Genomic DNA, 12,670 nt, shown 5'->3' on the forward strand with positions numbered 1-12,670 from the left:
CTCTTATTTTGCATGGAACGTCTATACAGGCCTGAAAGCGGCCAAAATGAAACTTAATTTAAAACGCCTACGTAACCTACACCGTAAGTGCGCTTCAGAATTTGAATTTTAGGAGAATCAGTGGATGAACAAGTGAATTGAAAAATAAATTTCAACGCAATCTGATATGAGAATGTCGTGAATCACTCATTCTGTTCTTTTGCCTGTTTTTGGAGTGCGTTAGGTAATCTCTGTCACTCACATACTAAAGTGTACCCTATTGGTTTCATTAGGTAACGCCAGATTTTTGGCCGATAAATGCCTAACAATAACGCTAACCAGCGCACTACAAGCAAAAGAGATCGTAGTGACAGCTGCCAAATAGAGGACTATTTTGTGTGAAATGGTTTTTTACAGAGTTTTACACTGTCAAGATTCAGTACCCTATTTAGAGTACTACTCGTGCTTGAAGTGCGTTGCGCTAACACTAAATCCTAACGACATAAAGACAAATGTCAAATGATAAAAGTAAATGCATCAATGGCGCGGAAATTACAAAAATTCTGACTCCGGGTATCTAAATGCATCCATAAAGCAAAAAAAAATGCGGTCTGTACAATCTGGTGTTGATATTTAAATTTGTTTTGCTATTTTTCATGGTGCGTTTCTGGGAAAGTCTCATTTTTATTGGCCTTAAAATATTACTGATGCGCAATTAACTGGTAGGAAATTACAAAAGTGAGTCATTTAGAAAAATGGTTCGTTATACAGTGTCCAAGGTTCTGAATCATTCAGAACCTCAATGTTGTCATCTATAGTATTGATATGTATCTAGTTACTAGTTGACTAGCATACGAATGCAACTTGAAAGAAAGTTGACGAGAAAATTAAGAAAATTAACCTGCTGACCTTCATCGATCAAAGCATTTTATTCAATTCATTTCATATCTTGTACTTCAATTTTTTTAACATGCATTTTACAATTTATAGGATCATCTTACCCAGAGTATGTCTTTATTTTTGTCTTCGTTATTGATAACAGATGAAAGCCGCGTGACAGGAAAAAATATCCATTGGGCCGAAATGTCCGAAATTTTACACATTTGTCCGAAATTGTCCGAAATATCCGAAATGTCCGAAATTTTCTTCAAGATCTGACCGGATTTAAATATTGAAACTTATAAAAGACTCTACAAAAAAAATCGCCTGCGGCGCGCTTGATACATTTTTCAATTATAATTTCCGTGTATCAATTCTTTGTCTTAAAATTTATATCAACATAGATGATCAGTCAACAAAAGTCATTCGCTAATTAAATAAGTGTTTTACTAAAAACGATTTTAATTTGATTAAATCGTTACTGAATTTGTTAACTTAAACTACTTTCATTTCACTCGTCACAATCCGAGCCTCCACATAGATATTTGAATAATCGATGAGATAGACACGCTCTCCTGGTTTCTTCAGGATAACTTTAACTTCTGAAGGCAGTCAAATTCAAAAAACTCTGCATCCCATATTGACAAATTTTTTTGGTTGGTTCGGGAACATAGAAAATACCATAAGGAATATGCTTGAGGTGTCTCAATGGAAGTTGCAACGTCCTTAGGATTTTTATATTTAACAAGGAAAATTTACAAATCCCTCAAGGTTCAACGGGCTCCAAAACCCAAAAAAACCAAGAAAAATTTTTCTTGGTTTTTCGAACGTCTACTGTTACTGTAGGGTAATTAAGTACATAAAGTGGTCGCAAAGTGACGTACTGATGTCAAAAATAGATTTATGAATGTGGCAGTAACGTTTTGGAACATGGCCATGGCGTATCGAACTTCGAAAAGTAAAAATACGACTGATGTTTTGAAGGTCGACGTATTAGGCATCAAGCACAAATTTGAAGTGCGAACAAGCGAACAATAGCACATTACTATACCAGTGTATAGTATTGCGTTTTATTGAATATGTTATCAGTAATAGTTACTGAATAATCTAGAACTTAGAGATTTGAAGTGAAATTATAGGAGAAATTGAATCAAGGAATTTAAATCTGAAATAAAATTTTGGTGCCACGACTGGGACCCGAACCCAGAATCTCCACCTTGCCGGGGTGTTGCTCTAACCAATTGAGCTACCGTGGACATTTTAATTTCAGATCTAATTTCGAACCGTTGTTACATTACTAACCGCATGTATATGTAGCCAAATCGTGTATATTTTATGCCAGTAATACAGGCCATTGTGCACTGATATCACTTGTTTCTAGCATTTATACACGTTTCGTGCCACCTACACATACATGTGTCCGTTGTATTCTCTTATAACTCAGTGTCCATTATTTTTGTATATGTACTGAATGTCGACATCAATTCGATGCCATCTAAATGTACAGTGATACCGCTATCAACACATGAATGCATTGATCGCATAGGACAACGAGAATACCTCGAATGATTAAGATAATTGAATATGTTATCAGTAATAGTTACTGAATAATCTAGAACTTAGAGATTTGCGTTTTACTTTACGAGCGGGGGAAAGGGTTTTCACTAGTGAGAGAAAGGCTACATTCCCTTACTAGTAAAGTAAAATACATCACGATGAGTAAAAGTACCTCGAGCTGAAGCCCTCGGATACTTTTACTCATCTGGATACGAGATATCAGATTACTTCACTGGTATAGTAATGTACTATTCTAAGCATTAGTACAACATTTTTGGAATTGAAGTTGAGGGTCGTCTGCGGTAAAAAAGTATGTTGCCTGGAAGTTCAACTAGTTTTATATGAATAAAACCGTTCTAAAACTTTTCTCTTCCTCAAATTTAAGAATACTTTTAGTAAAACATTTTTCAAGTCATATATACCGGTTAATGATCAATTCATGTCACGTCAAAATATACTCCAAACAAATTTTTGAGCTTAGAATTTGTCACTAAATTCTGCTGATATAAAACGTTGAAATTTGGTGAGGGAATGTCTCACAGACTATTCCTATTGCGATTCTTTAGTGAAAACTGGAAAACATTTGTCCGAAATTTTTTCAGGAAATGTCCGAAATTTTATACAAATTGTCCGAAATGTCCGAATTTCGGACAGGGCAAAATTTAGTGGGAGGCCTGCATTGGGCTAACAATTAACCCCTTTAAAAACGAGAACTTTTCTTTTTGACTCTATCCCCACAAAGTGTACTGATGCAATTTGCATTTTGGTATTCTCCTCACAGTTCTCATTCGTAAATGTAAAAACACCAAACAAGGACGTAGTATTTTCATATTTAAACTTCTCATTGACTATCAGCCAGCCTTAGTCATTTACATGACTTGGGATAAAGACATAAACAGTAGCGTTTAGGTGTGAATTTTGTTGGTCCGAGGCGAAGCCGAGTAACATAAATCCAAGAAAACGAGACTTTTTATTTTTATCCCGAGTCTCACTTCGTTCGGGCTACAACTCGCGAAATTGCCTAAAATATACCGTCCACAACAGATACGTAAATAACTATTTTATGCGGTATTCAGTTACATTCGAGAGGTGACCTCCATGTTATCTCTCGAGTGTAATGGCTTGATGGATAAAATTCGAGCATATTATCGGTAAATCAATTTACTCAATCTGAGATTTATCAAATGTCCTGGGCTAAATATTCATTTTGATTGTATTCTTCGGAAGATCGGAAGACATATTTTTCAACCCGAACAAATGATCCGCTCATACATTTCTCGAGTTGGAAGTAACGCAATCAAATATTTTTATTGAGGGGAATATATTGACTCAGTTGTTTCTTAAACCTTAAACTAAAAAGTAATTGTGCTACTTTTCAGCACAGTTAGCTTTATTTCGTCATAACTAACCTACATACATTGTAGACTGTAAATTTACGCAGAGGCAGAACCAATTCCATGAACTGTGGTAATAAATGCAGCGACAAAAATAACCTGAAAAATTTACTTACGGGTTCCAAGAAGTTCATTAGAGAAATGTTAACAGAATCAGTAAACAATGGCGAAGATAATAACGGCTCAAGTGCTTTTAATTTACGAAAACGGTTTCTCCGTATCTGGTATCTACCCAATGGATTAATGTATCGCGTGTACGAAAAGCTAGTAGATAATGCGAAATGCATGGTCAATCAGAAGGGAGTGTATGGTAAAGATTAGATATTTAAACTTCAAGTGGTCATATTCTTTATCTTATTTTTGAAAGTTTTAGTATGATATACATAAACTAAGCAACGCCATCTAGGTATCATTTCTCTACAACTATGTCTAATTCCAATTGAAATCACTTTAAACTTTTGTCTGATTGGTTCGAATCTGAAAATCAAACTTCATGCGAATTTCCCGTGACTCAGCCAAACTCTCAATGAAAATGGCATCCACACCCATTTCGAAAAAGTAGAACAATTCCTCCTCCTTGTCGTCGGGATCACATCCCGGCGTTATGGCACATCCTCGTCTGGACGGTTCCCTAGAATCGTTGATCGTGAACAGTGCCATTTTCATTCCTAGACGATGCGCTTCAGTTACAAATTCTTTAGCAGGAACAAATCCGCCCATCGATTCGATCAATTCGGCGTCGTACGTTTTGTTATTATAGGCGAGTTCGGCCTCAACACCGACGTACATATATTCCTTCCACACGCAATAATAACGGGAAAATAACGAAACTTCTGCCATACCTTGGAACGTAACCCACGGAAGGTCAGGATGCACTACCATCATCAGGTCCAGATCCGTTTGAGTTGAGATGTATGCAAGGGCATTTTTATCAAAATTTTGAATTATGACTGGTGGACAATTGATTGTTGCATTAACATTGTCGAATATAGCTCGGCATTGTGGGCTCTGTGTTGCATTTAAAGCATAACCGTTCGCGGTCAACGAATTTAAGAAAACGTCTTCCATGAAATGTGGATTGCTGGAATTGCGATTTCGAAACGACGGATGCTTTAGTTCGGGAATGATTCCTGAGTTAAATTAAGAACTTAAAATTTTCTCATACGCGATAAGTCGGCGATTGCCGGTCAAGTTACCAATTGTCCTATTCAATTTCACGGTCATCTTATGAATAACATCGATAAACTCTTGGAATGTTGGAATCTGAAGATGATCATTGAAATACTGCAATCTGACTCCTTCATTATTCTGCTTCACTTTCAACGTTTTCAGTTCGGCCAGAGTCAGATCTTCAACGAAAAAATCGTCCACGATATTCTCGTACACAACTCCGATAATGCCGCTAAAATTTCGTCGCAAATGTTCGAATTCCGGATGCTCTTCGATGTTTGTTCCCCTTTTTAGTGTCACGTCGTGGTAGCACACCAAGACATTGTCTCTTGTCATCACTAAATCGGGTTCAACGTATTCTGCACCCGTTATGGCAGCAATTTCATATCCAGGTAGTGTGTGTGGTGGCATAAATACCTTTTCACCTTGATGTGCTAAGAAAATGGACGGTAGACCATCGTAGGTATTCCACCGTTGACCTAAAGTCACAACTACAGTCAACAACACTCTTTTGTAGAAGAAATTATTTTACCTGTGGCTAAGGTTGACCAAGTAATTAAAACGAAGAGTTTTATGAAAAATTCCATTACGCGCGCGTTGAAACTTCTTTTGTTGGTAAAAGTAGCCACCGCCTAATAAGTATTCACTCGCGAAATTGAATTGAATCAGTAAGTAGCTTCACATTCAACTGCGTTTTATCAACAAATACAAAATCTTATCTTCTCAGCCCAGAGTGCTCAGAGCATGGTACTTAACCAGATGTGACAAAATTGTTGCGGCCTTCACAACCTATACTTCAGTTGGTGTTTTTAGTCTTATCGTTAGCAAGTTCATTCATCCAAAAATTGAATGAATTGAATGATTGAATCCAGTTTTAAATAGGGGTGAACTTAGGGAAGAAATAAGAAGAATCCTCGGGAGAACCTACAAACTCGTTCTGAATTTACGCTCTAGAAATATAGTTATCCTTACTGTCCCAGCGAGGGGTCCAGCAAGGAGATCCACTTGGACCTGCTTTGTTCTGCCTAACCATACAGAGAATCATTGCATCGCTTCAATTGCTGAATTTAGATTTGAATCTGTGGTGTATCCATGATACCGGGTAATTTCTGAAAAAAATTTTAGGATACCGGGAAATCGAATTATAGCTGCACAAACCAGCGGGAAATGTATGTAGGGGGAAGTCACTTTTACATTTTTGGATACCGGGAAATCCGGGAAATCTTGACTCGGATACCGGGAAGAAAACATAATTTGCACACGCGCACATGATGTTTTGCTTGGACTTGAAATGATCATCGAAAAAGCTCGAGAAGTTGGTTTGGAATTGAACCACGGAAAATGCGAAATTTCTATTTTGGGCTCACATTCAATAGACAATAGTAACGAAGTCGTGAAAATGTTCCAAATGGTGTCTCCAGGGATTCAAGAAATACGAGAAGGCAACGAATTTCTTTTAGGAAGTCCACTTACAGATCAGGCTTCCGTCATTTGTCTTGAGAAGAAAATCATCGAACTGCAACGTCTTTCGAACAAATTAACGAAGATAAGCGCACATAGTGCCTACCTCCTACTACGAATTTCCATTACAACACCGCGATTGATTTTCTTCCTCCGTGGAACCCCGATGTGGCGTAATCATGTTGGTCTAAAACGCTATGACGAGGTTTTGAAAGAATCATTGGAATCACTGCTCAATATTCAATTAACACCAAAAGCCTGGTCAGAATCCGCTCTGCCTATTGAAAGTGGAGGTATTGGAATCAGGCACGCAACCGAAATCGCTTTACCATGCTTTCTCTCATCAATTTACCAAGTTTCTGATTTGGTGGACGATCTGTTATCTGAAGAATACCGACAGACTGATCCTCCTAAATCTGAAGCAGAAGAACTTTGGTGTGAAGAGTTTGGTGAATTGCCAGAAGAGGGATTACGACGTTTTCAAAAAATCTGGGAATTGGACGCAATCAAAAACAAAATCGATTCCTTGAGCACATCTTTTAAGAAAACAGAAGACAAAGCAAGATTCTTGGCTAATTCTATAACAGAAACCGGCGCTTGGCTTCAAGTATTACCATCGCCACAATTGGGAACACATTTGTCTAATGACGAATTCAGAATCGCAATGTCTCTTCGTCTTGGTACGACCATTGTCCAACCTCATAAGTGCATCTGTGGAGAAAAAGTAACCGAATTCGGACGACATGGGCTATCTTGTGGGGTAGGGTAATCTCGCACACCACACAAATTCATGGTGTGCGAGATTCACATCTAAGTGGTGAATCTCGCACAGTCATGACTTTTCGTTACATGTCGTAAAAGGACGCATACTATGATCGCGTGTGCGAGATTCCCCGACACCTATCTTGTTCAAAAGCCAAAGGTACAAAAGTCAGACATGCGATGGTGAACAATATCCTTCAACGATCGCTACGATCAGCTGAAGTACCTGCAATTTTGGAACCACCTGGTTGCTCTAGACCAGATGGAAAGAAGCCAGACGGATTAACTTTAATACCCTGGGCAAAGGGCAAATCATTGCTCTGGGATTATACGTGCAGAGACACCTTCGCTCCATCATATTTGAGCTCAACATCAAAACATGCAGGACATGCAGCCAAGAAAGCAGAAGTTGACAAAATCAATCACTATTCCGAACTATCCAGGGGCTATTTAGTTGAATTTTTGGCGAATTTTTACGAATTTGGAGAATTTCGGCAAATTGGCGAATTTGGTGAATTTCGGCGAATTTTGACGAATTTTGACGAATTTTCTTTGTAATTAAAAAATTGTTGGATGATATTTTTTCATAATCTTATCAATAATATTTTCGGAAAATCAAATTAGTTATCTATCTTAGGTTGACGATTATTTTCAATATTCTTCTCAAAAAATTTCTCTTAAAAACCTCACGAGCATCCCCAAAATCTAAAAAAAAGTCCAACAAAAACCTCACAAACATCTCCGATATCTCAAAATGATGTCGGATAAACGATAAAGCCTCACGAAACTCTACAAGACAGAGGTCTTTAGATCAGTTATTTTTCTAAAGCATGCTAAAATGCTTTTTTAGCGAATGAGACAATTTCCAGCTCGAAGCGGAGGTGTGTACTGGAGTCAAATTCGCTAAAAATGCCTCTTAGCATAAGTTAGGAACAACGTTTTTCCTAAACGACGTGGGAAATGAGAGACGACGTCGCGATATTTCAACACTAGTTAGGAAAAAGTACTTTTAAGTACAGAAACGTACTCTACTGAGACAAAAAAGGCCTATATCAATCAAATTCAGAATTCTCGGGTTTGTTTTTCGGGTTGCTCCTTCCTCAGGTTATTGCTAAAAATGTATGACATCACATGACAGACACATTACACCCAAAGTGATTTTTTTTTTTTTAATGGGATATTCGTGTTAGCTAGAATTGATCAACGAATCGAATGAGCTATAACTCAATAATATCAGAGCGAGCTGGCTTTCCAAATGTCTTAGAAATTGGCGAATTGACTCCTGAGATGATAAAGTCGTAATCAGTCTAAAAACCCTTAATGGGTAAATGTGACGCAAGTCCTTTATTTTACTTATAAAACCACTGATATCGCTTAGGGTGACGCATTGAGCGTCGTACGCAAAAGTTTTATCAACAAAAAATTTACTCAAAAAATTTGTGAAGGAAAATTTTACAACAGGAAATTTGCGTCACAAGTGGCAGATGATTCGGTTTTCTTTCGTTTATATTCTTTCAGTACCATTTGGAAGCATAATACAATATATAACATAAAACTGCTGATTATGAGTTTCCATAGATAGTTTCCATTTACATTTTTCAACCATTTTCCTAACAATAGGTACGTTCCTCAACATCTGCCACTCGTGACGCAAACTTCTTGTTGTAAAATTTTCTTTCACAAATTTTTTGAGTCAATTGTTTGTTGATAAAACTTTTGCGTACGGCGCACAATGCGTCACCCTCAGCGATATCAGTGGTTTTATAAGTAAAATAAAGGACTTGCGTCACATTTACTCTTTAAAGGTTTTTTTTTGACTGATATCACTACTTTTGTAAGTATGTCATTTCGACAACATCAAAAGACCTTATGAAATTAAAAAATTCTAGAGAAATTAGTCTAAATCCCAAAATCTACAAATCTTGGAACACCTCACTCATGTCGAAGATAACCCAAAACCATTGAAAAATCCGATTGAAGTTAGGAAGTGCTAGAGGAATCATCTCCCATCCCAAAATAACCCAAATCCATCAAAAAATCCGATGGAAGTTAGGTAGTGCCATTGAATGCAACAACAAAAATTGACACCTTGCAAAGTTTCGACACTTCCAACTATTATTGCTTAGTTCAATATATCCATTTTCTCCTTTACTGTGACTTTCTAAATTTTGGTTGTTATTTTGGTCGCGCTATAGCTTTAGACATTTGGCATTTTTACTTAAACATGTTAACCTAAAGCCCGAACGACAGAACGGATGACAACGATCAATGTATCAGAAGTTCGATCGATGGTGAAATCAGAAATTCGGCAGACAATCATGTACAAGTTTTTTCGATTTTATTCTGAAAATATTCGAGTAGAGCTATTTTTCTACTTTTCTAGTATTTTAACTGAATAGAGTCGTTCCATTAATGGAAATTAGTGTGTGTGAATAATATTTTCTTCAAATTAAAGCTCAGAACAATATCTCACTTTAGTTTTTTCTTTAGTTTCTTTGTGAGGACAAATATACAGTCGAATTGAATATAAAAGTACTCCTTGGTAAGCTAGGAAGTCGGGAAAATTTTTGGAGAATTTTGGCGAATTTCGGTGAATTTGGCAAATTTTTGTGAATTTTGATGAATTCGGCGAATTTCGGTGAATTTGGAGAATTTTTACGAATTTGGCGAATTTTTACGAATTTGGAGAATTTCAGCGAATTAATTCAACTAAATAGCCCCTGGAACTATCAAATCAATTTGTTTTCGTGCCGGTCGCCTCTGAAACTTCTGGAATTTTCGGAAAACTTGCACTCAATTTGATAAAGAAAATAGGGAGTAAAATTGCCGATGTAACAAACGAAAAGCGCTCAACATCTTACTTAATTCAACGAATAAGTGTAGCTATACAAAAAGGAAATGTTATTTCGATATTAGGTACAATACCTGAATCGAAAAACCTCGGCGAAATTTTCTATCTTTAAATTGTAAAATCTTTCATTTGAATATAAATGTATTACATACGTTATCCTTGCTGGTCGATGATTAATGACTACAAAGAGCAATGATCTCTGTCCGGGATTCTGTAATTATGTACAGCAAAATGTTAGGAAAACTAAAGCATCAAGGTAAAGCACTACTTATCTTTCACTACTCTAAGGGTAGTACCCTCGATTCCACCTGGAAATAAATGATCTCTTTCAATTCACTGTTACCTTACTCAATTTTCTTCCTATCGACACACTTCACTCAGCAGGATACCTTCCAATCAACAACACAATGTTATTTCTTCCGCACGTGAAAAGAACATTCAAAATTTCTAATCGACTGGCCTTCGTTCCGCCGATCAAAACACAAATTAAGCGTTCGATTCAATAAATATATTTTCCTTTTACAAAAAAAAAAATGTGATCAGTGGGGTAAAATGGTGACTGGAGCCGAAACTTGATTCCCCCAATAGATGCCAACATTCATAACAATTGTGTGATGAAATCTTACTACGTACGGACTTCCGCCAACGTTGGCTGGCGCTCTCCAGTTGAATTGAATGAAAGCTTTATCGTCGTGAATTGTGTGCGTTACAGAAGATTCCGGATACAATGTAGGACAAACAACATGTCGGACACCCGGACCAGTTTCGAAGAAGCCAACTACGCGTCCACTACCATCATCAACGCGTGCTTGGACCATAAATCCTCTGAACTGAAAGTCGCCAAAAACGGTGCCATTTAGAGCTCGCAAGGACACTGTCAATAAGGCACCAGCGTTGAGAGACGTGGACGAAAAAAGTACTTCGAGTGGAAGGTCAAAATTCAATTGCTGTCCATGTTGGGGTATGAGTGATGTGCAAGCTGCTGTTGGTGCTCCGTCCGGGAAGGCAAAGGCGGATGTTAAACAAATTGCGAAAACTGCAAGTTTCAAATACATTTTGATTCACGTGGTCCGGTTGTGATACTGAATTGGAAATTCGGCAGCTCGACCAGTTATATTGTCATTTTTAATCATCTTTATCGGAGCGTGGTAATTGATAAAATATTATGCCGGATTCTCTTGATTGAATTAATATTTTTTTTTTACTTACACCGAACGGTGATTAATGCTTATAGAAATGAATGTGTTAATGACACGGAATAAGAGATCGGTCGTATCGTTAGCTTATATAGTCTGCAATTAGTGTTGTCGCATTTTTCCTACCTACTTTTGCAGAAGGTTTCACACTCTCAATGGGTGTAAGCCTCATTTTCTCCATCACTTTCACAGATCTAATCAACGCCATTTTTTTTCTGCACAGACGGATTTCATCTCTTGTCAATAAAGACAAAAAGAACGCATCAAAATTCATAAATCGTTAACACGCAGACACAATGGTTATTTGGATCACAAGGGACGAAAGTAAAAAAATTCAACCGTGTGCGAAGTTTGCAGCCCGTGGCCGAAGGCCAGGGCGGCAATCGCACAGGTTGAATTTTTTTACGTCGTGCCATGTGATCCATACAACTTTTCATTACAATAACTACGAAAATTGTAATTTGAGCTTCCTAAACACGTTCCAACTGATGAAATTTACCGAAATATGCTGAAATATGCGGGGGTCCAGGGGGCGGCAGCCCCCTGGTAAAGAAAAAAAAAATAATTATTGGCAACGTTCTTTTCTATCACAACAATCACAGCGATCACAACGACACCAGACTGAACACATGTTGTTGCTGTCATTTACTTTCGCATCTTCGTTTGAGAGCCGAAAGTACTTTCGCTCCTCTGTTGTTGCTGTCATTTACTTTCGCATCCTCGTTTGGGGGGCGAAAGTACTTTCGCACCTCTTGTGATGTCGTGGCTTACTGAGAGTTGAATTTTTAAACTTTCGCATCTCATTCGGGAAGCGAAAATTACAATTTTCGTAGTTAGTGTAATGAAAACCTTAATCCTAATTCTAGTCCTTATCATATCATTAATCAAAGCCATGCACTGATTGCAAATTAAACGTGATTTCGTTATCTTGAGAAGCTATTGTTAATTCTACCAAAAAGATGGAAATCTCAACAAGAACTCAATATCAAGGTAATATAGAATGGTGAAAATGAAATTCATTTAACGTTAATGTAATCAATTCAGATAGACCTGTGAGTTGGCTGGTCTACCTCTTTGCATCCGCAATCATTATTTCAATATAGGCCATGTTTAACCTAGCAAAAAATTGTCTATTCCAAAGCTAAAAAGCACAAAAGCTCACTTCTTTACTCGGGTATAAATTGCAGATTTTGCATGGAAAACTTACCGAATGGAAACATTTGGTTTCACTTCAGTTAGTTTTGAAATTAAGTTAGTTTTGAGTTTTGAGCTTAGTTAAGAAATTTCCACTGAATTATTGGCAAAGTCGATAAATTTTTCATACAAAATCTGCAATCTATACCCGATTAATTACACACCATCTACAGTGAATTTATGAACCCGCCCCGTCACCTATTATAATACGAACCAACCTGAATCTT

General features: G+C 37.2%; 1 protein-coding gene across 1 annotated transcript; it reads right to left on the reverse strand.

Annotated features, from left to right (window-relative positions):
* Nucleotides 1-4,151: 4,151 nt before the first annotated feature.
* Nucleotides 4,152-5,633, reverse strand: LOC119072595 (glycerophosphodiester phosphodiesterase GDPD6-like). Its single transcript, XM_037177850.1, has 3 exons — nucleotides 5,512-5,633; nucleotides 5,006-5,458; nucleotides 4,152-4,939 (listed from the first exon to the last, which is right to left on the reverse strand). Exons 1-3 carry the CDS (start codon nucleotides 5,564-5,566, stop codon nucleotides 4,260-4,262), a joined length of 1,188 nt encoding a protein of 395 aa, XP_037033745.1. The 5' UTR covers nucleotides 5,567-5,633; the 3' UTR covers nucleotides 4,152-4,259.
* Nucleotides 5,634-12,670: the final 7,037 nt, after the last annotated feature.

The sequence above is a fragment of the Bradysia coprophila genome, assembly GCF_014529535.1.
Source record: "Bradysia coprophila strain Holo2 chromosome IV unlocalized genomic scaffold, BU_Bcop_v1 contig_84, whole genome shotgun sequence".
Taxonomy (NCBI): domain Eukaryota; kingdom Metazoa; phylum Arthropoda; class Insecta; order Diptera; family Sciaridae; genus Bradysia; species Bradysia coprophila.

Coding starts and splice junctions, on each gene's coding strand:
- LOC119072595 (XM_037177850.1), bottom strand. CDS start 5,566: ATGGAATTTTTCATAAAACTCTTCGTTTTAATTACTTGGTCAACCTTA. Junction 5,459..5,511: donor TTGGTCAACCTTAGCCACAG/GTAAAATAATTT, acceptor TTGTGACTTTAG/GTCAACGGTGGAATACCTAC. Junction 4,940..5,005: donor GAAATTGAATAGGACAATTG/GTAACTTGACCG, acceptor AATTTAACTCAG/GAATCATTCCCGAACTAAAG.